At 36.0% G+C, this 27,702-nt stretch overlaps 1 protein-coding gene across 5 annotated transcripts; it reads right to left on the reverse strand.

Moving 5' to 3' along the window:
- On the reverse strand, nt 1-27,701 carry gng2 (guanine nucleotide binding protein (G protein), gamma 2). 5 transcript variants are annotated; one of them, XM_051916593.1, is made up of 4 exons: nt 27,635-27,701; nt 8,418-8,500; nt 1,010-1,122; nt 1-905 (listed from the first exon to the last, which is right to left on the reverse strand). In XM_051916593.1, the coding sequence occupies exons 3-4, from the start codon at nt 1,094-1,096 to the stop codon at nt 777-779; spliced, it is 216 nt and encodes a 71-aa protein (XP_051772553.1). In that variant the 5' UTR covers nt 1,097-1,122; nt 8,418-8,500; nt 27,635-27,701; the 3' UTR covers nt 1-776. The 5 variants fall into 5 exon arrangements, with proteins under 5 accessions (XP_051772553.1, XP_051772552.1, XP_051772551.1 ...); XM_051916592.1 differs by lacking the exon at nt 27,635-27,701 and adding an exon at nt 18,250-18,429; XM_051916591.1 differs by lacking the exon at nt 27,635-27,701 and adding an exon at nt 18,003-18,168.
- Between the last annotated feature and the right edge of the window lies 1 nt (nt 27,702).

A 27,702-nucleotide genomic window follows, 5' to 3' on the forward strand; every position in this document is an offset into this window, starting at 1 on the left:
TTTGTCAGGCTTCATGCAGTTATTATTGATATCACCACAAATATTCAAAACATATAGCACAACACACTTGCTAACATTTTTGTACAAAGAGTAAAAAGAGAACTATGCTCAAGACCCAACCAAAAAAGAAAGAAAATCAGTTTGCTGTACGACAAATAAGTTTTATCAGCATCTAAAAGATAGGTATTTCATTTTAAGAATATCTGTCCAAGCATTAGAAAATTACACTAAACTGTCATTCTTTAAATTAAAAAAGAAAAGTTTTGCTGTACCCACAAATGGCTACAGAACGCTACCTAAATGGTAGGCATATCGCACTTCCATCTGGAGAAAAAAAAGGTAATTGAAAATAAAATAAAGCAATAACACAGCAACTTTAGTAATCCATGGGTTCTAAGATCAGTGATCAGATTAACGATCACAGCCCACTAAAAATCAATAAAGAAAAAATTTTAATACCTCATCAGAACCACAGAAACCTTTGAATACTTGAATATTTTCACAACACATCCTGGCTGATCTGCTACAATGACAGTCACTTGTGTTTTTTTTGCTGTGCTCCCTCACGAATTTCAACAGATTCTTGTAACCATGCTCAGCTTTGGATCTCAAGGCCACTAGGTGGAGTCAGTGGCTTTAATGGAGGCTCACAGAGAGCTGGGAGAATTTAAGGGTTCTCCACTGCATCTCTCCAGCCCTTTTAAAAGATCAACATGTTTTATGTCCATGAGTGTGTCCCAGAGGGAGCAGGTGAGTCCATGGATGGGCAGCGCTGGTTACAGGATGGCACAGAAGAACTTCTTCTCCCTGAAGGGGTTCTCGGACGCAGGCACGGGGGACAGCAGAGGATCCTCTTTAGCATGGGCTTCGCAGTATGATGTCAGATCTGCTGCTGCTTTGGAGACCTGATGTTGATGCATATAAACACATACGGTCACCAAACAGTGCTCACTGTATTTTCACTCCTAATGAAGTTTTGGGTGAAATAATATGTTCATATTCTTCTCACCTTTATCCTGTCAATATTGGCCTCCATCTTGAGCTGCTCCACCAGTCTGCGAGCCTGAGCAATGCTAGCAGTGTTGTTGGTGGCCATGAGGCTTCCGGTTCAGGCCTGTTGCTCTGGAACACAGATAGAAGAATACATTCAGTGAATTTGACATATGGATGAAAGATGATAAAAAAAACAGGGAAATTGATACAGAGTGTTTAGTTATGTGTCAGTGTGCATTAACTGTCACTAAACACTGGTCATAAATTAATTATTGACAAATTATTTTATTTTATTGACAGATAAAAAATAAGATGGACCTATAATACCCCATTTACAAGATGCAATATAAGTCTCTGGTGTCCCCAGAATGTGTCTGTGAAGTTTCAGCTCAAAATACCCCACCGATCATTTATTATAGCTTGTCAAATTTGCCCCTATTTGGGTGTGAGCAAAAACACACGGTTTTTGTGTGTGTCCCTTTAAATGCAAATGAGCTGCTGCTCCCGGCCCCCTTTCCAAAAGAAGGCGGAGCTTTAACAGCTCGCGCATCGGTTGCTCAACAACAACAAAGCTGGAGAATCTCACGCAGCCAAAATGAGGATTGTCAGTAACGGTGTTCAGCCTTACATTGTTCAAACCGGAGTCGACACTGATGGAGAGACTCAGGAAGAAGTTACAACTTTTAGAATGAAACTGGACGTTTCTGAATGGTTAGTGGATACATTTATGTAGTTTCTGTGGAGTTGATTCAACTCATCGACTAGCATGTGCCGTCATGATAATCTTTTGTGCAAATCCAGCGTTGAATTGACCCTCGTTTGTGAAGCAGTCCAGCGTAAAATGACGGCAACAACACTCTACTACAACAACTCTACCTCTTCTCTAAAGCAGACCAACATGGCCTCACCCCCTTTGTTGTGTGTTCTCGGGGGCGGGGTTTATGTAAATTTTAGGGTTAGTGATGTCACTAACCCGGGAAGAAGCTCGTTGTAGTCCCTACCAGCTGTTTGTTGTAGTCCTTAAACAGCAAATTCTGTAAAAGAAAATATCTCCCTTTGCATTGAACTTTGAGCATCATAACTTTGCAGATGTTGTTTATGCTCAAACAGCAACATTATACTAACTAAAGATATTTTCCAGATAATATTTTTCACACACATACCATTCAAAAGTTTGGGATCAGTAAGATTTTTTTTTTTAAATGCATTAAATTAATCAAAAGTGACAGTAAAGACATTTTTTTTATGTTACAAAATACGGTTACACTTTATTTTAAGGTTACATTATACTTACTCAAAAAAGTATTGAGTAATATTAATCAACTACACAAACTTACTATAGAGTTACGGTTTGGGTTAAGGATTGGTTTAGGGTTAATTACTTGAAATTATGCATAATTTACTGTTATTACTATAGTAAGTACATGTAGTAACGTGTAACTACATCACTTTAAAATAAAGTGTTTCCCAAAAGATTTATATTTGAAATGTGACTTGAACTTTCTAAAAATCCTAAAAAAGTATCAGTTTCTTTTATATATAAAAGATAGTTATCTATATCTTAAAAATATATTTAAATAGAAAGGATATTTTTAATTGTAATATTTCACAATATCTGTTTTTTACTGTATTTTTGATCAAATAAATGCAAGCTATTTTAAACATAGTGTATTCATATTTATAATAGTTTTTTCACAGTATATTTACTATATTCTTAGAAGGTAGATTATCGTGTTTGGTGGTCAATACCATAATTATTATTATTATTATTATTTTTTTTAGAAATCCTTGCTCTAAAGCAGTGTTTCCTAACTACTGTGCTGTGGAAAATTATCAAATTCCAAAAAATAAATGCTACAAATAAGAATATATCATGGCGCTGTCGGTCCGAAACTCTATATTTCGTCATTGTTTTATAAAATTAATGCTATTGGTCATCCTTACGTTTCTATGTGGGTTTTACAAATATTTAACCAATAAAAAGCATTTAAAAGAGGTTGTGACTAAACCATTGGCTCCTCAAACTGTCAGTCAAACCTCATAACTCCACCCCGCCTCCATTTTGAATGTGCCGGGCCTGCGCACAGTTTGGAGATCTTTGCTTGTTTGCAATGCAAGGAAGGTAAACAAAGAATCGATGTTTGCGTAAGTACAGCGTTTTCTTTACTCAAGAAACACTACGTAAAGCCACAATACCAACTTCGACGATAGTGTTTAATTAAATACGAGGTTTCGACGATATGTAAATTTGTTGTTTTACCATCACCAACAACAAAATACTGTGACCTTATTGTGTTCCTACCTGACTTAAGCTCAAGTTTCACATTAAATGCGTGTACTACTTTTAATATAATATTTAGTTTGTAGTTAAAATATTAGCTTAATATAACAGTGATAGAAGTCAATGGATAGTCCCCACAGCGATAGAAAAAGCAAACGCATGTGTGTGCTTCTTACATATTGATGTAGCTCTGCCATATGGGTATTGATAGCACACTGTGACACACCTGTCATGACTGTGAGCTCAAAGGTCTGTGCTGTATTTGAGTTTTTAATCTCAGTCGGCTCTCCTGCAGTGAGGTTAAACACAAAGGCCTGCTGCTGAGAGCAAACAGCAGGGGGCGCTAGACTATCAGCTGTCACACTGACCTCATTCTAGGTAATGAGCCCAACCCAAACTTCCTATCCATAAACAACACATATTTACTCCTCTATTACCACTACACAAGACACACCTTCCCTTGAGTGTTTATAATGTGAATGTAATTCAATATACAAGGTTTAGTCATTAATGAAGTTGAAAATGAGAGGAAACTCTAACTTGGCCTTAAGGAAACGAGTTCATCATGGCCTATTAACTTTCCACTTGTAAACCAATAATGCTCACAGATGTAGTCAGTATCTTGACATCCAAATGTTTATGGGTAATGTCCTGATTTTTATCACATTATCTACAATTATATTTCCTGATATTATTACATTATGATTCAACAGTTAATGCATCATTTTGTATGCCAATATTATCAGATAAACAAGGCAATAAGTAACTGTAAACACAGTTATGTTTAGTTAAAGACAAAGGGTTCTGCCTTTATTCCGCAAAATAATGAGAGTGAGACTCCAGTAAAAAACAATTTTCTAAGAAGGGCAGCATCTTCATCCTCAGCTCCTGGTAATCCGTTGTAAAGACTGTTTCATTAAACCTAGTGACCATCCCATGCATCTTTGCAATGGACCTCAGTTGCTAGGCAACTGAGATACAGAGCGAACTGACAGCAATAAAATGTTCCACTCCTAAAATCAAGGATGGAGCTCACCAAAGGCAACTTTAGACTGGGGACCCCATACATATGAAGAGTTCAGAGAGGGGACAGCTTCAGCACACTGCCTACCTCTGTAAATCAGGCCTAAAGAGACATTTACAGCCAGACAAGGAACATCAACACAAATCCAGGGTGGAGCCTATGTTTAAAAGCCATTTTAGATTGCAGTCCCTGTTCGTCTACCTTGAGCTCAAAACTTGACCTTATAGGGGGTCAGAGAGAGGAGGGGATTAGAACACAGGAGGCAGAAGGAGAATGTCAGTGATAGGAAAGAGAACAGTGCCAGTAACTTGAAGAGTGTGTAGCCTGCTGATATACATACAGTCTGTGCTGTATGTGATGAACTAGAGGCTCAGAGATGTGCTAGAGACATCTACCGCCAGTTAACCCTTTACTATCAATGTAGTCTAACCCCGAGGGCTTTCAAACGAGTCTGTAGAGGTCCATTAAAAATGTGAGTAAAAAATATATTTATACTACGGGGCTGTTAAATACACAAATCTGATTGGTTGACCAACGTTCTAAGGTGTGCAATTGAAGAGTTCATTTGCAAAAACCGATAAACGCCACTTTTTAAAAAAAAAAAAAAAAATGAACTGACTGCTGTGCGTTATTCTCCACATGTAGCACGTTCTGAAACTTAAAAACGTTTTATCATAAAAAACGGTATTGTCCACTGTCAAAGCATTGCAAGTTTACGTTTTACAGCAGAAACCGTCAAGCTCCCTTGTTGTTTGTGTACAGAAACTGATAAGTCTGTTTTAGCGAATCAGCACGCAGTATTCAAGTCAGGTGACAAGGCTGCTAGTCACTTCAAAAAGACGCGCTAGCTGAGGGGAGTTTTGTCAAAACTGACTAAAAGTGATTGAGGATTTATAATTTTGACTCCTGCAAGTCCTTGTACACCATACACATCTTACATGATGAACCCTTGGTTGTCCTTTTGCGTTTGTGTGTGTGTGTGTGTGCGTGCGCATGTGTGTGTGTCTGCGTTTGTGTGCACGCGTCTGTTTGAGTGTGTTTTAAATGCAATTACCTGGTTTGGTTTAACTCTGAAACATGAAATGTGGAGTTATCTGCTTTTGCCAAATAACGACTGTTGGGGTTATCTGCTTTTACTAAAAAAACAAACTTTTAATATATAAAAAAACATACTTTCAAAGAACTTTAATTTTGTAAGTTACCTGTATTTTTTTGGAGTTATTATTACTTAATCAAAACAACCCAACTGCAGTTTGATTGATATTACTTGGAATGCACAGTTTTTGCAAATGAACTCTTCAATTATTTTCAGGGAAACGCACGGCTAAAGTAGTTCCAGGCAGGTCTTGACCGCATTGCAGTTCCATATCACTTCGCCAAATGATTTCAGTTATCTCAATAGGTCCTACAACCGCAAAAGAACCAAAACCCACAACGACACAGACAAAGCAAATAAATATAGTAAACAATAGGATGAAAATGACAAATTATTGTCATGGTTTTTGCCACAAAATACGTTTTATTGTCTCCTGAAAGCGCTTACTTTTCCTGCTCTCTCTCTCTCTTTCAAACGTACACACATACTGTATAGTACAGACACACACTCACACAGAAACATTTTGTCAGCGCTGCTCTGATGAATTAATCAGTAAAGCAGTTTAGCCACTTAAAAGCTACATGACATTTCTCACCAGCGAGGTAATAACTGTGTGGTTCTTGAGGTAGATAAACTTATAGTTTCGTTATTAGTAGAGACACTGCTGCCGTGAGAGATTAACAGACTTGGGTAGGCTAATTCACATATGCTTATTCTCTCTCTCTCTCTCTCTCTCTCTCTCTCATCTGCGTTAATAACTTTATCAATGGTATTATTCTGCTATTAAGCTAGTTCTGAAATGACGTTTTGGAATTAGCAATGAAGGCTTGGGATGAGATGCGTAAGAAATTAGTCCCACACACAAGAGTGTTTTAAGGACAAAACCTGACAAATGTCTTGAAATACAACATCTGAGCAATGTCTCAGCAATGGTGTGTACACGCATTATACAAATGCGTGTTTTTCTAGTTTACACGGAGACAATAATGGTATCGTTAAATTTTATGGATAAAACTCTCCATAAAATTCTATGTTCTCTATAAAATTCCATAAAAATGAAATGGATTGTTTATTTTCAACTCTAAAAACAAGTTTAGATAATTTACTACAATATAAAAATATGAAAGTACAATAATGTCATGGTTTCATTGTGTTTTGGTTTGGTTTAGTTGTAGTTCCTGTTTCCGTTGTTCTCATTTTCCACCATTAGTTAGTTTCCATGGTTTCTAATTAGTTCACACCTATCCCCGTTCTGTTGATTATCTTCCCTTGTGTATTTATGCTGCCTTCACATGCTCTTTGAATTATCGTAAATACGAGTTTCCTAACGCTCTCTCATGTCAAAACTTGAATGCGATAAGCTGACTTCAGAAGTGGGAGTTATCAAATTTCCTATAGCACATGAAGGCAGCATTAAGCCCTTGGTATTCCTCAGTTCCTTGTTTAGTGGTAATGTTGCGTTTTAGCACTTTGTTTCCCTCTGTGTTTATTAAAAGTCAGCTTAATCATCTTCCTGCCTGCTCTCTTGGATTGCTGCAGCTTAACTGTTACAGTGAAAGGTAATTATCAGAATCAGAAATTTAAATTATATAATTGCATGTCAACTTTTCTTTATAAAAACATGTTTAAATTTTGTTCACACAGTATAAATAGCTGCCTTGCAACTTTAGGAAGAGTCCCTCACAAGGGGTGTCCTTGGAATTGAAAATGTAGTATATTTAGTGGGCCAATCACAAGCTATGCAATAGCCAGTTTTCACTGTAACTTCAGCACTCACTTTGACTTCAAAAAATGCAAATAAGTTGATTTCTATTGATTTGTTCATCAGAAGACAGTTAGGGGTCTATAAAGCGGCATGTATATATTTGAAGGGGTACAGTGGGAGCTCATTTAATTTGTATCCCCAGAGAGTGGGCCATATGTGTGCCATTTACCCAAGCCGCATTTCTACAGGAAGGCCAGCAGGGAAATGGAAGTGCCACTGCAGGGGGCGTTTGAAGAGGCTGTTATAATGTAACACAACAAGAATAATCAAGGTGTAATATCGAGTCTCCCTGGGCTGAAAAGGTTCTTCTTAATGGAACAGTCTAGAAGAAGAATGGCAACAGAGCAAACGTGTGAAAATGGATGCCCTCGGCGCTATGAAATTTGAAAAATGGCGTGAACATTGATAAACCCAATAATGGTTCACCCTCAAACTTTTATCAGCGCAGGTGTTTGAAAGCAAATATCACTCTTTTAAGGTCCGTTCACACCAAAAACCATAACTATAATGATAACTATATTTGCGTCAACACCAACGAACGATAACGGTCTGTTTATTTTAAGCTCACGCGCTGCAGTTTCAAAGTGTGTACAACATGTTTTTGCTGTTCTTGTTGCATTTACACGGCTTTAACCAGCAGATGTCCTCAGCATGCTATGTTTCGAGTGAATAGCTAGTGTAATCGATCTAATCTAACAGTGAATTTAGCTGACGAAGTCAATATAGTGGAATAAAAACAACACCTTTTCTTTTTATTACTGCAACTTCAAAGGAAGCAAGACAATGTTGTTGAAACTAGCTCTGGATACCTGAGGTAATTTTATATTACACTGTTTGCTAGCCTGGCATAATGATCTCATCGTTAATACTTCTCACCATTTATTCCGAGGGTATGACTGATCCATTTTCTTGACAAGTCAAACCCTTGTGGCTTTTTCTGGATCTTAGCAATTAACTTCTCCGCAATATCATCTGCCATTTTAAATGCACAAGCCTTTAAATTAGAATGGATTCTGATTGGCTGTCAGTGTTTTATCATTCAACAGCTGGAAAAAAAATATTGTTATGAAAGTGATCCCAATGATATTGATGTCGTTATACTCTTTTATATTTAGAACGATTTTTAGAACTATATTTTTATTGTTATCTTTATAGTTATCGTCCTTGGTGTGAACGGGCCTCTTCACTAGTAGACTATCACATATCTTTTAGTACTGCTTACAGATGTGTGTTTCACCTATTTCTTTCTGGCTCTCACCTTATTTTTGACTCTTTTCGCCTTCTGCCAGTTTTTGTTTATCTTCAAAAGTGAGTTCACCTCCTGTGGTGTGTCTTCAGCCTCTGTTGAGAAAGGAAGCCATGCAGTTAGAGTCCATATGTTCAATATCTCGGTTGCAGCTCAAGGCCTTTTGCAAGCGTTTGTGTGCATGTGCGAGTGTGTGTGCATGTGCTGGTTGAAGGGTTTAGAATGTCACACCTTTCCCAGACTGTTTGCAGTGAGAAACATTCCAGACCTGACTGAAGTTTATCTTATGTGCCTATACAAAAGCCCAGCTTGCACTATCGAAACAAAAACAACTGAACGACTGACTTAAGCGTGATGATAACACATGCAGTTGATATGACTGATATGATTCTTTTTGTAAAAATATAGCAGGGTTAAGTAGAACTTTTCAGAGTACAGATTGGCCTTCCTGTATTTCCACCCCACCTTCCTTCTTTCTCTTCCTCTGTCTGTCTCTGTCAATGTGATAAATGGGCCAATTACTCTGCTGGAGAAGCTCTGCAGCAGCAGGGAATTCCACTATTGTGAATCACTTCCACACAGAATGTTCCAGCAACATTTAATCTCTCCACGTCTCCTCTGTCTCAGTGGATACAGCACCACCAAAACATTTAAACAACATTAGGGTCCGCCGCAAGTTGGTAAAATGAGTCACTCTATTGCTGCAATACTTTGTTTTTGAACAGAATTAACACACTCGCAAGTTTCACTGAAGGTAACATGACTGTGATAACACAGGAATGAGGAACAAGAGTAGCCTCATAATTTAATATAAAACCCTGGTCACATGTCCACCTACACACAGGACAAAGCTACCAGCTCACTGCTTGTTTCATAGCATACTAAATGGTTTGGCTGTCTAATGTCTCTTGACAACATATATTAAAAGAAATAATAATAATATAAATAAATAATTGTATGGAAATATGAATGCATGATGTTGGTCTTTAATGACTAATGGTGGTTAAATGACAAATGGACAAAAAAAAACCTGCTTTAACTTATTCAACTCATGCATCATTTTTATCCATAACCCTGCTAAAAAAAGTTGGGATGTAACAGAAATAGCGGTGGTTCTTCTGTATTTTGATGTTCATCTGAGTAAAACGGATTATCGAAAAGGAAAAAAATGTAGGGCGGGGACATGATTCAAATCTTTGGTTGTTAACTGGATGGAGGCAGATCTGAATGTGATCTTGCAGTCAAATGTGAGAAAGGGGCGGGGTTTAATCGGGCTAAGGCCTAGAGCATGCCAAACCAACAGGTGGTGATATAACCCTAACTGTAAAGCCATGTTGGCCAATCGGAAGCCTGGAAAAAAGGTTATTACCCGTTCCAGTTCTGACGTTACAAGCCAAAATCTCCGGTTTCACTGTCTACACAACACTGAAATCGGATTTTCTAAAAATCTTCACCCTGGCAGGAGTTTTCAAAAATGTTCATGTTCATGTGGATGAATGGCCAAACTGCATAGAAAAAGCTGCGGTTTTGAAAATACCCGTGTTCGTGTGGACAGGGCCTAAATGATTGGAAAAGTCTGGCATATGTCACCAGAGATCAGGTTTCACCTGTAAATGGGTCATTGATGAATAAGGTTTTTAAAGGGTAAAAAAACGTAATGGAGATACAATTAATTTTGAAGTTTTATTATGTGTTAACAATGAGATTATGAGGTTTTTATGATCAATTAACACTGCTTTTGTCATGTTTTACAAAATGGACGAAATTTGTCACCAAAAAAGTAATTCAGTTTAACCAAAATGTAGGTTTTACCGAATGACACTTTTGGTTATACCAAATGACGATATATTCAAACAATGCTAACACGCTGATATCTAGCTAGCTAGCTAGTTAAATATTTTATATTTAGTACAAGTTTTTAAAATATTACAACATTTTCCATGTTTTATAGTGGTTGTACCGAATGACCTGATGTTTCGGGACATGCGTATGAGCAAGTGAAAGCATTAACTTTTCACATAAATAAGAGAGTTAGTTACTTTGCTTCATGACCATGTGGTCCTTTGCAGTTGTCTGAATGATGTCACATCCTGTCACATGATACTGACCGCATGACTTGATCCAAAATGGTCCCTTTACATTAGTTACACCGAATGACATCAATGAAATTCATTTTTCCGGACATTTTTTCTCAGAACAAAGCAATGACTTCTACACATAATTTTAATAACATTTTGCACTATGTTAATATATGATGTTATATCATGCCAGAATAAAAAATATATACATTTATTACATTTTAAGATATTTTAATCACAAATGAAGTGGCTGTATTGGCCTTTGGACAGTTAAACTGAATGACCTTTTGACATTTCAAAATCTTTAAAATACCTTTATATGTAGCAAAATATAATTAAAACCTTTTGGATTTAATAAAAGAGATCTAGTTGTACTACCTTACATACTTTGGATGTCATATCTTTGTTTTTTTTTATTATTATTAAGGCCTTTTATACAAAAAAAAATGACTCGCCACGTCACTGACCCAAATGGAGTTAGACTTTTTTTTTTTTTTTTAATTATTAGGTCAACAAGATCAATGAATCAGTGAATTTTTATTTCATGTCAACTTTAAATCAACTTAAGATGGTTTATTTAAACCATCTGTTGGCTGGTTTTAGAGGGGTTAGGCTCAGCTTAGAACATAAGCTGGCCATCAAAACAACAACAACAAAAAACACTCTAGACCAGATTAAAACCAGCTTGGCCAGGCGGAGAGAGCATCTTAAACCAATAAAAAACACCTTAAACCGTATAATACCAATAAACCATCTTAGGCTCATTTAAGAAGTTTTCAAATGTTTGCAACTGTGACACAGGGCTTGTCCAACTCCATCACCAACATCATAGTCAATGTGAATGTGTTCACAATCAATTTTACTTCCATAATGTGGAACACATTTCCCTGTGAAACAGGATATTCAACAAGCACAAATGTAGAACAGGCCTTGATTTTGTTCATCGTGAATTGACTGAATAGTGAGTAGTCAGCTTACATACATACATACTTGAATGAATGCAAGTTTTTTTTTTTTTTTTTTTAACACCTAAGTAGCTATTTATCTATTATTATCTATTCTGGCCTAAATATAAAGTTATTTTGATGAAAGATTATGAACACAAACTATTTTTTCTGAAGACTGAGAATGTACATTGATAAAGTAAACAGGGTCAATTTTACCTCTAACATTACATCAAAATTAGATAAAAATGAGCTTTCTCTCTGCAGAAACGTGTGTGTAAGATTGGAAAAAAGGAACTTTGGTGACATTTCATTGCTCTTGCATGCTTCAATTATCTAACAGCATGTTCAGTTTTCTCTGAAATAGATGACCGTGAATCTGGCAACGTTTTATTACGTTGGTTATTGTATGTATTGTGTTAAATGAGTGGCACTAAAAGGTTAAAGCTATCGATAGTAATAACAAAAGCAAACATGAGATAAAAATACATTTGCTGAAGCAACAGTCTTGCCTCTACAAGTCTTTGAGCTCTTTCATGTGACTCGTTCATGTGTACCCGAGCGCTTCACATCGCAATTGCAATGCTGTACCAGGTGAGCTACTGAGCAAATTTACTATGTCAGAAAAGCCATACATTTGGAGCTGGTCATGTGATGCAAACATCAAAATGTATTTGTTTATAAATCATGTGTGGTAAAGGTAAATTGTGCAAGAAACCGTGCAAAAACAACTCTTTATTCATTGTTAATCTGCTCCTGTAATCACCATTTGTGTGAAAAGTAATAAAAAGTGTTAATGTTTTACTGCCACTAGTGTTCATTTCAGCTGGAAACTGCAGTGAATTGTCTGAATAGGTATGTTTTTGGAGTTTTGCAAAAAAGAAGTTAGAGGCACATTTTTTCCAATGAACCGAGGTTGTAACATTCTCGCCAGCAGACACTAGCCAGTTTAATAATTTATCCACTGAGCCCCAGATGGTAAAGCGAGAGAAAGAGAAAGAGAAAGACAGATTTATAATCTTTTTCTGGTTTCACTCCAGGGGTCCCCAAGTAGGCACTGACCCCAACACCAGGGGCCTCGTTTACAAAACGTGCGTACGCACAGATTTAAACTTACATGTGCATAAGCTAAAATCCACGCCAATGTTCATATTTATAAAAATCAAGTGTAGCGTTAGTTCTGGCAGGTCATGTTAGTCAAGCTCATATCAGCTGACTCTCAGCTGATCCACGTCTACCTATAGGAATATGACGCCTATCACAGCATCCCTATATAAGGTCCATTCAGTATTATCAGCAGCTTTATCACGTTTCTCAGGAGATAATTACCCTCCTCCATCCCCAGCTCCTCCTGTCGTCCAGGACTTGGCCTTCTGATATTCCTCTTCGAACTACTTTTTCTAAAATTATGTTGTACATTAAATTATTGAACATTAAATGTATCTGCAATACATTTATGTTGGTTCTGTTCTGTTATCGCTGTTCCCTGCTCTTATCCATGCTAGGCTTCCCAGGTGAAAAATAATGTACTTAAAGTGCTCTATTTTCACGCACTAATTTTGTACTTGATATACTAAAAATTCTCCTTTAGTACTTCTTAAGATAATCTTATGAACATCTAAGTGTACTCAACTGTGCTATTTGAGACACTATGAATATGAACCAAAATGTGTTTTTTACATACTATCTGTGTATTAAAAAATGTATTTAGTTACCACTTGTAGTACACTTGAACCTGTGTATGAAAAGAAAGTGTATGACACTTAAGCCGGGTGCACACTGTGCGATTTATAATAGTCCTTTACGATTGTTGGTTGTCAGACTGTACGAACATGATCCTCATGTCACACTGTGGGATCTCAGCTGTCCTATATGTCAGACTGTATGACGGTCAAGACGCGTTAATAATGGAAGTGCGCTTGAAAACTTGTCCAGAGTTTTACATCATCAACCCACACACATTCGGTGACAGTGAGCTGCATTACACGCAGGACTGAAATGGTGGCTAACAAAGAAATCTCTAGCGTTAATTTTGATCACGGCTTATCTTGAAAAACGAAGACAATTTGATGTTTGTCGTAGGAGAAGTCACACTGCAGGACTGTGCGCCAAATCTTCTGACACTGCCAGAATTTCGTCTGAGGTAAAAGTTGATCGCAACGGTCATTAATCGGCTGTCTGTGAACATGTCAAACTAGCGATCAAAGACTAGATGTTCTTAAGGTTATCTTAAGAAGTACTAAAGAAGAATTTTTAGTAAATTAAGTACAAAATTAGTGTGTGAAAATAGAGCATTATGGAAGTGTACTTTTTTTTTCACCTTGGGTTGCCATATGGAGTTATTGCCCAGAACAGAAGCATACCACCAGTCCAAACTGTGTGCTAATCGTCAGTCATCTTTGGCGACGTTGGTCCTGACAAATGGTCTTTGACGTGGAAAAAAGTACTCTCTTTGGCAGAGAGTCAGAGTACTGCAGGTATTTGGAAATCTAAGCAAGTCTTGCTGTTCGCCATTCTCAAGTAAAGGATTTGGATGTTGACTGTTGCTCTTTTATATGTTAATGACATTAATTAGGTGGCGTTTACAAAGCGGAGATCTTTAGCTGTGCATAATTTCAAGATAATTTGTGATTTATAAATTTCACATCTGCAAGAGAGGTGTACGCACGTTTTTTTGCACCACACATAGGCCTATGCACGTTTGAGAAATGATTGAAAGATAAAATGTAGGACAGTTTCAGTTTCTAAGCAACATTTATAAATGAGGCCCCAGATCTCAAGACTCAAACCATGCCTGTCACTCTGTTTCTTTGACGCCTAACGTCTGCCACACACATCCTGTAGACCGAGTCAAAAACCTCCCATGTACATTTGACAGAAGCTACCACACTTCAGTTTTAAATATGAAATGTCTGTGACTCTGTCTGAATTATACGTATTGCTCTATGGTTTGTTTCCTGTGGTGCCCGGGTGCCTTATCAGACAGTAAAAAACAGTCTGTTCTCATGTCAGATTCAGTCTTATAAACATAAGACTTGTAGCCTCCCCTCACGTGTTATGAGTTAGGAAAGCTAGGCAATTCTCCATGAACTTAATGAATATTAAAAAAAAAGTCTTCTGACTTTCTTTCATCATGAGTTCATAAAACACTAAATCTAAACTGATTTAAATACAGGATGAGATCATTCAGGATTATCAAGACTTGTGGTTTTTAATGAAACAGGAGCTTGTGTGCGTGTACAGTGGGTTAACATGACTTCCTGCAGAATCTGCCACTTAGCCAAGAGCAACACCCAAGGTTCCCGGAGAGTTAACAATATTCCAAACATCCGGGGCTGCATTCTCTACTTTCAACCAAGTCATGTTTATATACTGAAATGTACTCACATACTCAGTTCTTAGTGTCTCCTTATCAATAAACACAAGGCTTTTCCCTCACTCTGCCACTTTAATCACTGATTCAGAGTTTTCAATTTTCACTGAAGATATAAAAATGTAATGTATTATACATAACTTTATGCTCCAAACACTTATAGTTTTATAAACACTTTTAAGTCATAAAAATTAGGTATTTATAAAGTAAACTATTTACATTTTCATTATAAAGTATATATTTGTATTATAGTTTTGTGTTTATATTTTATTTATTATATATATGTGTATGTGTTTATATATATATATATATATATAAAATATTTGTATTATATTTTGTCAGGTTTTTGTACCAAAAGTAGCACATACAGGCACACACACTCATATAAAAACATGACATGACATCAAACAACTTTCAGATGTAATGTGAAATAAGGTGGAGAGAAGATGCCTGGTGTGAATATTAGTCAGAGTGGATGAGTCTACAAACAGAGCATGAAGTCATTTTCTCCTTCATGGGAATACTCTCTCTCTCTCTCTCTCTCTCTCTCTCTCCACACATTCACTCACTGTCTCTCTTGGAATTGAGTAAAAGGATGAAAGAGTCTAGGCTATGTTCTCAGGCAAGAGTGGAAAAATAATAAATGGAAGAAATTTAGTTTTAACAAAGACCTTTGTCTCTCCAGCTGTTCATACTTACACAGACACGCACACACACATTGGTATATGTGCTTTACGGGGACTCTCCATAGACGTAATGGTTTTTATACTGTACAAGCTGTATATTCTCTCCCACTACACTAACCCTAGCCCTAAACCTACCCATCACAGGAAACTGCATTTCTTCATTTTTAATAAAACTTTGTTTAGTATGTTTTTAAGCCATTTTAATTATGATGACTCAGGAAATGTCCTCATAAACCATGTCATTATACATTATACAAATTTGTGTCCTCATAAATCATACAGACAAGCACACACACACACACACACACACACACACACACACACAGATGTTGGGTTTCATGTTTTATGGGGACATTCCATAGACATAATGATTTTTATACTGTACTAACTGTATATTCTATCCCCTAACCCTAAACCTACCCATCATAGAAAACTTTCTGCATTTTTACATTTTCAAAAAACATCACTTAGTATGATTTATAAGCTGTTTTCCTCATGCGGACTAAAAATGTCCACATAAGGACAAGGATTTCAGAGGATCCCCCCTTTCTCTTTGAACAAAAATACTCCACTATCCATAGTAATGTATTTATTCCTCACAAAATTACACAAACATACACACTTTACTAGAGCATATTATAAACAGGCTCAAAAATAAGGCCACTCTGGGCCTGTGTTTTAAACATATCACTAAACTACTGTACATTTGTTGGTCATGTACATGTGTTTTTATGTCTTCCAAATATAAACCCTTTTAATATATTTAATTTTATTTTAAAAAAATTATGTTAGCATTTTGTCCAGAGATATGTTTTACATTTTCTATGTAAAACGAAGAGATTATATCACATATTTTTAACATATTTTTTTTGAGTACAATGCATTTTAAAAAATCTTTAAAGGAATATATAATATAGTAAACTGTTAATTTTGATATTTTGGAATGAATTTTGGGTTTGTATTTTGATTGATTTGACTTTATTGTTGTTGATTTAATGTATTTTTGTATTTTTACTTGTCCACAGGAAGAGTAGCCACTGTCTAGGTAGTGGCTAATTGGGATCCAAATAAACAAACAAATGTTTATTCTCTCCCCAACCAACCCAGAACAGACTGCTTTAGAAGAAATTAAAACTAAAAAAAGTAAAGAAAAAATATTATTACACTCTCTCTTAATACACAGACCAATTATTTACATATCTATGCACCAATATATCCAACTAATAAATACACTGATATTATATATATGTAAATAATTGGTTTTGTGTGATGTATGAACATTGTTTACTGTAAATTCTCGTTATGTCCGTGGTGACTAATATATATTGACTATATTATAGTATGTATAATATGACTTTTTATAGTCTGCAAATGATTATATTTGGCATCATGATTACAATAAATGTTTGTGTATGAATGCCAAGCTTTCTTGGATATTATAGTTGTAAAATTTTCAACAATTATTCCAAAATATAAAGCTAATAATTTTTTTTTTTTTTGTAAAGAAAACTGTTCTATGAATATATATTCCACTCAACAGTGTACACACACCTGACTATTATCTTATTAAGTACTGGATATCTTATGATAAAGGTTCAACATTACATAAGATGTGTTTGTGACATCCAGATTGCCTAATTAAAAAAAAACAAAGGCCTACCAAAGCAGGAAGCAGCAAGTATGACACATAAATTCAAGATGTACCTCATCCACTCTGTGCCATCTAACAAAGTACTATTAATGCATTCAGATTACAAACACTAATTTCTGTGATTCTAAGCTCTAATAAGAATCACTCTAAGCCGTGCACACTGTTTAATGTATGTGAGTGCTAACCAGAGCTCAGCCTGCCATACAGTTGAGCGGAACCTTCCGCAAGAACGAGCACTGTTCTAGAGTCATCATCAGAATTCTCTGGGGACTCCTGGGGGATTCCTCTCAAATATTCAACCCCCTTTCTCCTTCTGCCATTTCTCCATCACTCTCTTTTCTCTCTCCAGCATCTTCTCCCTCCCCTCCCCCATGCTCTCCTCCACTTTCATCCCCCTATCTCCGGCAGCATTTACCCCAAACAGATGCTCCTCATACATACACCTGACCAAAAAAGGCATTTCTGCTCTACATTACAGTGAGTAAAATTACGAAACCCTGATGCGTAGTGACAAACACATCCTCTTGTAAATCATACTCATCCCCAGAGCAATTTAAGACTGATTTAGACTGACACACATGCAACGGCTGTGGACAAGCCTTGCGTCCATGCAAGACTAGTCAGACAGAACAAACACACCCATCCACACAGTGGAAAAAACACTACAAATCTTACAATAATCTAGTGTAGGAGTACACAAAAAAAAAAACACACATACATGATAAAGAGTCATTTTTTCTAAATGATTTCATTTAGACAGCTTGCCCCACTGACACATCTTCACGCCTGTCTATCTGAACACAAACCTCAACGTATATGATATATTTTTAATGGAAATTAACCCATGAAAAGATTTTCTACTCACCTCCTCAGTGTGTGTGTACAATCTTCAATAACACAAGAGCAGTATGTAACAGTAGCACACATACACTCCTTGTTCTGACACTCTGGCACCCACACACACACACACACACGCCACCCCAGCTGACAGCCTTCCTCTCGCTCCGCCCATCAACTAGTGGAATCGTTCAGGAAGCCAGCTGAAAGCCACTTCCTCTCACTCCCGAACACTCACAAAGACATTGTTTAAAAAGAAAAACAAGATTATTTACCTTCTGCCTCTCCAGTCAGACCATTTCGCTGGCTTTCAGTGCTGTGATTCTAGTGTGTTGATGCTGATGTGCAGTAGTGTGTTATTTCTGCTCTCTGCTCTTTGGCTCCTGTGCATTGCATGTGCAGCTCAGCACAGAGGTTCTTGCACCGAGCTGACAAGGAGCACAGATAAATATCCACAACTGCCCCTCCCCCCAAAGCATGTGTATGTGTGTCTAAAAGAAAGAGAGCGAGAAACCCTCCCTTTCAGAGTCATTGTGCACACACACACACACACAGCCTGAGCTCCTGTAATCAAAAGCTTAATCTTCAGTCTCATGATATTAGAGCAAGAGAAGATTAAAAAAGGAATTGCAACTGGCAACTTTTCAATAAACACACACAGTTACAGTGGAGGTTGAGGTGACAATGTGTTACAGTGTTACAGATGTGTGTGTGTGTAACTGTTGCTATTCTATATTTGGAAAGTAAAATCTGGTGTGTCTCTTGAGACCACAGAGTCTAGGCTTGTCACTTTGGGATCCCCATATGTGTACTGCAAGCATGGTCACCAGCATATGTTGTGTTTTGGATGCTGGTCTTTGGCAGTGGGATGCTGCTGTGCTGTTGTTTCCACCAGGCCTCCTAACTAGCTTGACTTTAGTGTTCAGCCGAAATCCAGCTGGTTAAACATACTATTCACTAGTGAACATCTCGGTTTTGCTTGTCGTCCAGCTAGAATAGCATCAAATCAGTATTTTCTGGGATAAACCAGCATGGTGCACTCTAAAAAATGCTGGGTTAAAAACAAGCCAAGTTGGGTTGAAAATGGACAAACCCAATGGTTGGGTTAAATGTTTGCCCAACCTGCTAGGTAGTTTTATTTAACTCAACTATTGTTTAAAAATTGTATTGCTTGCTTAAAATAAACCCAAAGTATGTTGGAAATTAATATTTATTAATATGTTTAATAAATGAACATTTATTAATAAGTTTAATGAATAGTAATTAAACAATAAACATTTATTAAATTGCTTGTTAATAAATGTTCACCTTTTGATTATTATTGTTGCCTCTAGTAATTCTGTGTCTGATTTTCAATTTCCAACCTATTTTGGGTTCATTTTAAGCCAGCCGTATAGTGATTTTTAATCAATAGTTGGGTTAAATAAAACTGCCCAGAAGTTTGTGCAAACATTTAACCCAACGGCTGGGTTAAAACAACTCCATTTCTCGATTTTCAACCCAACTTGGGTTGTTTTTAAACCAGCATTTTTTAGAGTGTGGTCTGAGCTGGTCTTTTCTATGGGAGCCCGTTTTCGCAATTATAAAACAAAATAGTAATTGCAACTTTATACATCACTGTCACGCCTGCTAGCTAGAGTACCTATGATAGCCACCAGAGGGCACTCCTTTCAGCTACTTTATCTCACCATGAACTACTCCCATAACCCATTGCTTGGACTAATCATGTTCTAATTACTTCCACCTGTGTCTCATTATCTTGTTAACTCTGCCTATATAAGTGTATTCAAGCTTTCATTGCAAAGTCTTGTATGTTGTTACACTGTATTCCTGGTTTTTGGATTCTCTGCTTTACCCTTTTGCCTTTGTTTTCAGCCTGGTTGCCCATTTGGATTGTTTGCCTGTGTGTTTGATGTTTTGCCTGGTATATGGATTACGATTCTGGATTGTCCCAATAAAGCTGCATTTGGATCTTCAACCCAAGTCTCGGAGCAGTTCGTAACATAAGTCATAATGTGACTGTTTATCATATTGTGAACTTATTTGTCATAATTGTAAGTGTATATATATTGCAGTGTGTCTATATCTCAATGTTTTGGAATCAAAATATTTTAATATTATTTTTAGGGATGCACAATATATTAGCCACCATATCGGTATCGGCCAATATGTTCATTTTTAATGTTATCGTTATCGACCCGATAAGAAAATTTGCCCGATATAAAGCCAATAAATAATGAATTATTATTTCCTTCAGCTGAGACACTTCAGATGCACACTGTCCGCCATTATGGGTTTGAATTGCTTGAAATATTATAGAAACCACTTCAAAAAGGAAACTATAGTTAAGTGCAATGTACACAAGTCTGTCACATAATATTATAATGAGAACATTATAACTGTGTGATTGGGACATGGCTTTTAATGGTGAGACATTTGTTTTTGTAATCAGGCTCTCAAAAATTCTATAAAAATTTTGATTTAGATTTATCGGCCAATATATCAGTTATCAGGTTTCAAATATAAAGAATTATCGGTTATCAGTATTCACCAAAATTTTCACATTGGTGCATCCCTAATTATTTTTAACGTTAATATATTTTAAAATGTAATTTATTCCTGTGATGGCAAAGCTGAATTTTCAGCATCATTACTCCAGTCTTCAGTGTCACATGATCCTTCCGAAATCATTCTAATATGCGTATTTGCTGCTCAATACATTTTTCTTATAATTATCAATGTTGAAAACTGTTGTGCTGCTTAATGGTGATACATGTATATTTTGATTCATGCTTTAATTAAAATAAAAACAAAGGGATGAATTCTCAGTAGATAGATCAGTATAATAATTTAAAAACAAATGAAGTAAAAGTGGAGTGATTTGGGATCAGTCATTGTGAGAGGGGTAGAGCGTTTGTTGGGCTGAACAGCTTTAGAGGAATCTAATGGAATTAATTTATCAGTGATCTGATTACAGAGGTTCATTATGCGAACTAATGGAATCATCTCACGGAGTTAACCCTTCGGATTACTCACTAAAACATAATTACATTAATATTACCATCCATCAACATCACCACAAAAAGGCTGCGTTCAGTGAAATAGCAAATTATTATTTAGAGTTTAATGCAATTGAGACTGAGCGAGAACATGCCTATGTGAATGTGTGCGTGCATGATTTCAATTCTAATTTGAGGCCATCTGGTGTCTCCAGTAGCTGCTTGCCTGCCCCACTGCCCCATGGGATTACCATGAGGATGTCAGTGAAGCCACTATCACCCTGATCTCAACACAAGCTCTCTGCACAAAGATATTAATCAATCATTTATACCGATGTTTTGTTTGTGCACTCAACAAAGACTGAATTTGACATGAACGCTTGTTCTAACGTTTCTAGTGGACAAATAGAAATAACTTCCGCTCATTTTGCTTTGCATTCAGGTCAGTGATTGGCTGGCTTCATGAACTGAACTAAAATGACAAACTTTTACACTGGAGTTCAATATCATACTTTAAACACATGGAATAAAAGATACACAGTACGATTTTTAATGTTTTTGAAAGAAGTCTCTTCTGCTGACCAAAGCTGCATTTATTTGATCAAAAATACATTAAAAACAGTAATACTGTGAAATATTCATGCAATTTAAAATAAATGCTTACAATGTAATTTATTCCTGTGATCAAAGCTGAATTTTCAGCATCACTACTCCAGTCTTCAGTGTCACATGATCCTTCAGAAATCATTCTAACATTCTGATTTGCTGCTCAAGAAACATTTCTGATTATTATCAATGTTGAAAACAGTTGTGCTGCTTAATATTTTGGTGGAAATGGTGATACTTTTTTTCAGGATTATTTGATAAACAGAACGTTCAAAAGAACAGCATTATTTGAAACAAATCTTTTGTAACATTATAAATGTCTTTACTAGGGACGTACCGATAACCGATGATTCTTTATATTTGAAAGCCGATAAATCTAAATCAAAATTTTTATACAATTTTTGAGAGCCTGATTACAAAACCAAAAGTCTCACCATTAAAAGCCATGCCCAAAGCACACAATTATAATGTTCTCATTATAATATTATGTAGCCTATATAACAGACTTGCTCTGTACATTGTACTTAACTGTATTTTCCTTTTTGAAGTTATTTCAATCATATTTCAAGCAATTTCAAAACCATAATGGTGGACAGTGCGCATCTGAAGTGTCTCAGGAATAATCCATTATTTATCGGCTTTAATATATCGGCCAAATTTTCTTATCGGGCCGATAACGATAACATTAAAAATGAACATATATCGGCCGATACCGATATGGTGGCCGATATATTGTGCATCCCTAGTCTTTACTGTCACTTTTGATCAATTTTTAATGCATCCTTGCTACATAAAAGTATTATTTTCTTTAAAAAAAATCTTAGACCCCAAACTTTTGAATGGTAGTTTACGTTTCAAGTTCATTTTTCACTTATACATCTTTATAGTAGTAAAATTTGCTTTCTGCAAACCGCCAGATTGTGCACTTAGTCTGTTAATATAACATATAGTGTAAATCTAAAATATAGTTTTTAAGAAAAAAAAAAATTGTGAGTAATTTACCGTAACTAAACAGAGAGGACATAAGAGTGACATTGCGAAATATTCTAAGGTGCAAAGGTGCTAAGTTGAAATGTCATATGATTGAACTAGTACAGAAGTGCAAAAGTGTCACACTGCAGTTAACAGATGACACAGCATGATTCAACCAAAAACAAAAGTACAATATGAATCTGAAAAACAAGGTATTAAACAGTTCTGTTTATTGAGGAAGCTGCATCGTCTGCTGCCTGCATGTCTATCCCCAGACTCAGACCGGAAGAAAGAAGAATAACAAGAGATGGCATAGAGAGATAAAGAAAACGATGGCTGGGAGGGAATGAGAGAGAGAGAGAGAAGGAACGGAAGGAGGGAGTGTGACGAAGAGGCTGATGAAATGGATTTCCCCTCCTGTTGCCATGGCAACAGTGGTAGTGGATGAATGATTTTCAGTACAGTCAGGTAGCTGCGAGGAACAGGCTGAAGAGAACAGGACAGCACAGCTGTAAAAAGGGGTGGAGCAGCATTTTCTCGCTCCTGAAAATGTTCCTTATAATTGCTCTCATCCACCCACAGTGGGACAGGCAGCTGTACTATGAGAGACTGTATAGTTGCAGGTGAAAGATGCTGAGAGCTTCTTTTTTTAAAGCCAACCACAAACACTGCTTACGCAAACAAAACCCTCAAGATGATGCAGTGATCTCTTGAATACTCATACAGACCTTCTCTTATAACTATTTCTTAGTATCGGTGCCTCCCCGTAAATTTCTGAGGAACAAAATTCACGACACACCAAACGTGTAAGAAAGATCACATACTGCACATTTTGCTAGTTAACCACATATCTCTTTTGGAATAGAAGAGACAAATAAGACTACAAATAAATAAGGGAATTTGGCAAGTCATTTTATGCCTGTTGCATTATATATTTGCAGTATTAATAACAGTCATCAGTTATGCGTGTAAAACTTAATGGCGCTATCAGTTTCTTCTTTATTTAAACCGTTTTACACATATTAATTTATGATATTTTACTTATTCATCTCAGAAGCCTCATAAAAGCTGTTTTATTTTAACATGGAGTGGGTTGCTTCAATGGGGCCGCCTTACTGAGATCACATGACCAACACAAAAATACTTAGTGCAGCTTTAGAAATGAAAAAAACTAAAGGTTAATAAAAGGCTTAAGGTTGCGTCATACTATAACACCAACTGTAATGTGGGTTAAACCCACAGAGCTTTGATCGCGAGTCTCTGAGAAGTATCTTCACTAACATAAGTGTTAACTGATAGTGCTTGACTATTTTGGACTCGTTGACTTACAATCCCCCGGCTTCACAGGCAAGGCTTAAGCTAGTCCTAGACTAAAATGCATGTTTGAGCTGTTTTAACTGAAAGCAACTTGCACTGACATTTCTTAAATTATGTCAGAGCCATTGTTTTGTCTCAAGATTCACACCAGTGATGTTTTTTTCTAAGGCACGTTTATAAAAGCTACTTAAATGTCCTAATTGAACTAAGGCCTGATCCTGGCTTAATCTCAGACCTGTCTGTGAAACCGGGCCACCGTGTTTTACAAATCACACATTAGTTTAAGTTTAAACTGTACACAACAAAGAGCATAAAAACAGGGGGTGACAAGGACAAAATACATTTCATAGTTCACTAAAGGGGAATGAAAACAGTGGACAACAAAGCCAAAACTAAAATTTAATGGCACCATCTAGTGGCTAACAGCATAAAGTGTGAAGCCCACAGAAGTTTTACAAGAAATGGACAGGAAACGCTAATTTAAATAGAAAGAGAGTGTTTGACCATCATTCTATTTTGAGAAACAGGAATATATGAAACAATTTATGGTAACAAGCATGTGCCATTGTAACAGACGTGGGCCGGTAAGAACTGTGCGTGTAAACCTCACTCCCCTGACCTCAAGATGTGCTCTAGAGACTGTGGTCTTTAGCCTCCTTGATAGAGTGCCCGACTCCATGCCAGCGGACCCGGGTTCGAATCCCACTTAGAGCAGGCGATTCGAACAGGAGGTGTTACATTGGTGCCGTGACCCGGATCTGAAGATTGCTTCAGGATCTACGTCAGTTGGATTGCCGAGGGGCGCTGCATTGAGGTTCACTGTTTTGTTAGTAAAGAACTGTGAGAATACAAAGGGACATTTGGGTCTTCTTATACACAACGCAGATGATGGTAACAGCGGTCAGCAACGGACCGGTTACACCATGTTACCAAAGCTACACAAGTGTTGTATAGCATATATTATATAGCCAGGGCTGGGTAGGTTACTTTTAAAATGTATTTCACTACAGATTACAAAATACATGCTATAATTTGTAACGTAATTTGTTAGATTACCCACGTTTTGTAACGTAATCTAAATACTTTAGAATACTTTGGAATACTAATAAGTCTGAAAGTCTGTATTGCGAGAAAAGAAGTGAGAATTGTGACTTATTCAGGAAAGTACTAGATAAAAATAACATGCAATTTTTATGATCCCTCTTATTTTGTTAAAATTATTTAAAAATTTTTTGCATATTCTGCAAGGGGTATGAAACTGAGCAGAAATGTAGCTTAGGATGGTTTTTATTTCTATTCTTTTTTTTTTTTTTAATCACCAATTGCTGTTCTAAAATACTTTTCGGATGTAACTTTAATTTGATTACCACCCATTTAACCCTTAAATGCATGACTGTTTCGCCAATCATTCTTACATATTCGGGTCTTTATCGACCCGGATCTATATCTAACACGGAAGGATTTCTACCTGTCGCAATAATATAAAACTCCTCTGATATTAGAGTAGCAATTACAGAAGAATAAAATAAATCATATTTTGTTACCTTTTGGAGCTTGAAAGGGCTCATTTTGAGCAGATGTTTTATGCCATCATCACTGTCCTCGTCAGAGCTCATTTCACAGTACATTCAGCAAATAAGCTAGTTTTATGTTTGAGGTCGCAAATATGAGCCCATTCGCGATCTCAAACATATTCTCAGAACTATATAATTTTCAACATCTTCAAAATCAATATTTCGATCGCTAACAGCTTCACCAGATCCATCCAGTGACAGTCATATTTGATTGCGTTTAGTACTTGCTCTGCAGTAAATCACTGAGCCATTTCATGTTTTTCTTATTATTTCGTTTTCTGTCTGAATGAGTCGTCACTTCAGCATTATGTATCAGACATTGCCACCTTGTGGAATAAAGGTGAATTGCACTTATTCTGTCATCTAAGATACGATTATTGTTGTGCAGAAAAAATATACGTACACTTATACACACCTCGGGTCGTTAGCGACCCTATACAATTTTTACAAAAAATGAATTCAAAAATAGGCATTCTTTTATAATTTTATGATTTTTTTTTCTTGTTATATTCTTTATAATGAATTGATTGAGGAATACCAAGAAGGTTGAAGTCTAACTTTAAAAAATGAATGAGGTGGAAGGTAGTGAATGACGTCCCGGGTCACTAAAGACCCGAGGTATGCATTTAAGGGTTAAAATGTAACTGTAATGAAATACAGTTACTCAAATTTTGTATTTTAAATAAGTAACTAAGTTACATGTATTTCGTTACTCCCTAACCCTGTATTTATATATATATATATATATATATATATATATATATACAGAGCTGGGTAGTAACGGATTACATGTAATCTGTATTACGTAATCAGATTCCAAAAATCAAGTACTTGTAATTAGAGTAAACTACTTTTTAAAATACTCGTAATCAGACTACAGTTACTTTTTTATGGATTACATATTATTTACACAATGACAGTAAGTTGTTCACAATTCATTGATTCTCCTAATTTTTCATTTTTTTAATGTTTATATTTTTTTTCATTATAAACCTGCCGCTTATATACGTTAGTGATTCTTCGAGTTTTTCTGGCGGTGAGGAGGAAATATAGATGAAATACAGATGAATATATATGAAATATATATAAGAAATAATAATAATATAATAATAATAATATATGAAATATAGATGAAATATTTGATGTAGCAGTGATATTGCTGTGAATTTCATGTTTTTCAATACTTGTTTTTGTAATGTTGCTGTTTTCTAACTTTACTTAATTTTAAGTAAATATGTTTTAAAATCATAAGATGTGATTTTGCTTTATTCAGTGTTACTATCAGCAAACACTAACAGGTACATTAGTGTTAGTATTTTGCAGTATTAACTGTCCATACATTGCACTTTAAAAAGGATCTGTTGAGGCTCTTGCTGGTGAATAGAATATATTTTTTGAAATATATATTTTTTCTTTGTATCTGTCAAAATAGTACAAGATTATCCTACAATATATGTGACATCAAATAAGGGTTAGCACAAAAGTAATCCAAAAGTAGTCAGATTACGTTACCAAAAAATGTGTAATCTAAGAGATTATATTACTGATTACAAATTGTGTCATGTAATTTGTAATCAGTAACTGATTACAATTCATAAGTAATCTACCCAGCTCTGTATATATATAAATATAACCCAACTGCTTCACAAAATGATTCAGTTCGAAGAGCTCACAAGAACGAACACGGAGGACATCTGCTGGTAAAGGTGTGTCACTGCAAAGAGAGGACTTTTGACTTACTATTGAAAATCATTGACTGTTTTTTTGCAGCATATTTAGCTGACCAACTTCCTTAAAAAGCAACAAAATCTATAATCTATCTATAAAAATATTTTAACCCATAATTTAGTTGTTTTAAAGAGGTTTTGCCTTCAAAAGAAAATCTATGTATGCTTCAATATTTTATAGTGTTTGTGAAATGTCAAAGTATGCTGAATCTTTATAAATGTTGCAAAGATGTCAATGTGTTTTATATGTCTCTTTAGCCCGCAAAAACTGGCAATAACAAATCTGGGCTATTGTAAAACTGACTAGCGCTGACTAGCAAAGTTCCCATATTTTCCTAATATAGTGAATTCAAAACACACTTCTCAGTTTTCATTATACTGAACAAACGTTTATATAATAAAGCATAACATTATACAATATAAGACAATAAATATCAAACAAGAAAGAAAAAAGTTGCTACTTACCCCATAACTAAAGAGATGGGTTTCTGAGGTAACTGACGTTCGATGACGCATAACGGGGGCGGGACTAA

This window comes from Ctenopharyngodon idella, chromosome 13, assembly GCF_019924925.1.
Source record: "Ctenopharyngodon idella isolate HZGC_01 chromosome 13, HZGC01, whole genome shotgun sequence".
Taxonomy (NCBI): Eukaryota; Metazoa; Chordata; class Actinopteri; order Cypriniformes; family Xenocyprididae; genus Ctenopharyngodon; species Ctenopharyngodon idella.

Bases quoted from the DNA above. Each gene is read 5' to 3' on its own strand.
- gng2 (XM_051916593.1), bottom strand. From the start codon at position 1,096: ATGGCCACCAACAACACTGCTAGCATTGCTCAGGCTCGCAGACTGGTG. The intron at 906-1,009 runs GTGAGAAGAATA...CATCAACATCAG, and splicing joins CCAATATTGACAGGATAAAG to GTCTCCAAAGCAGCAGCAGA.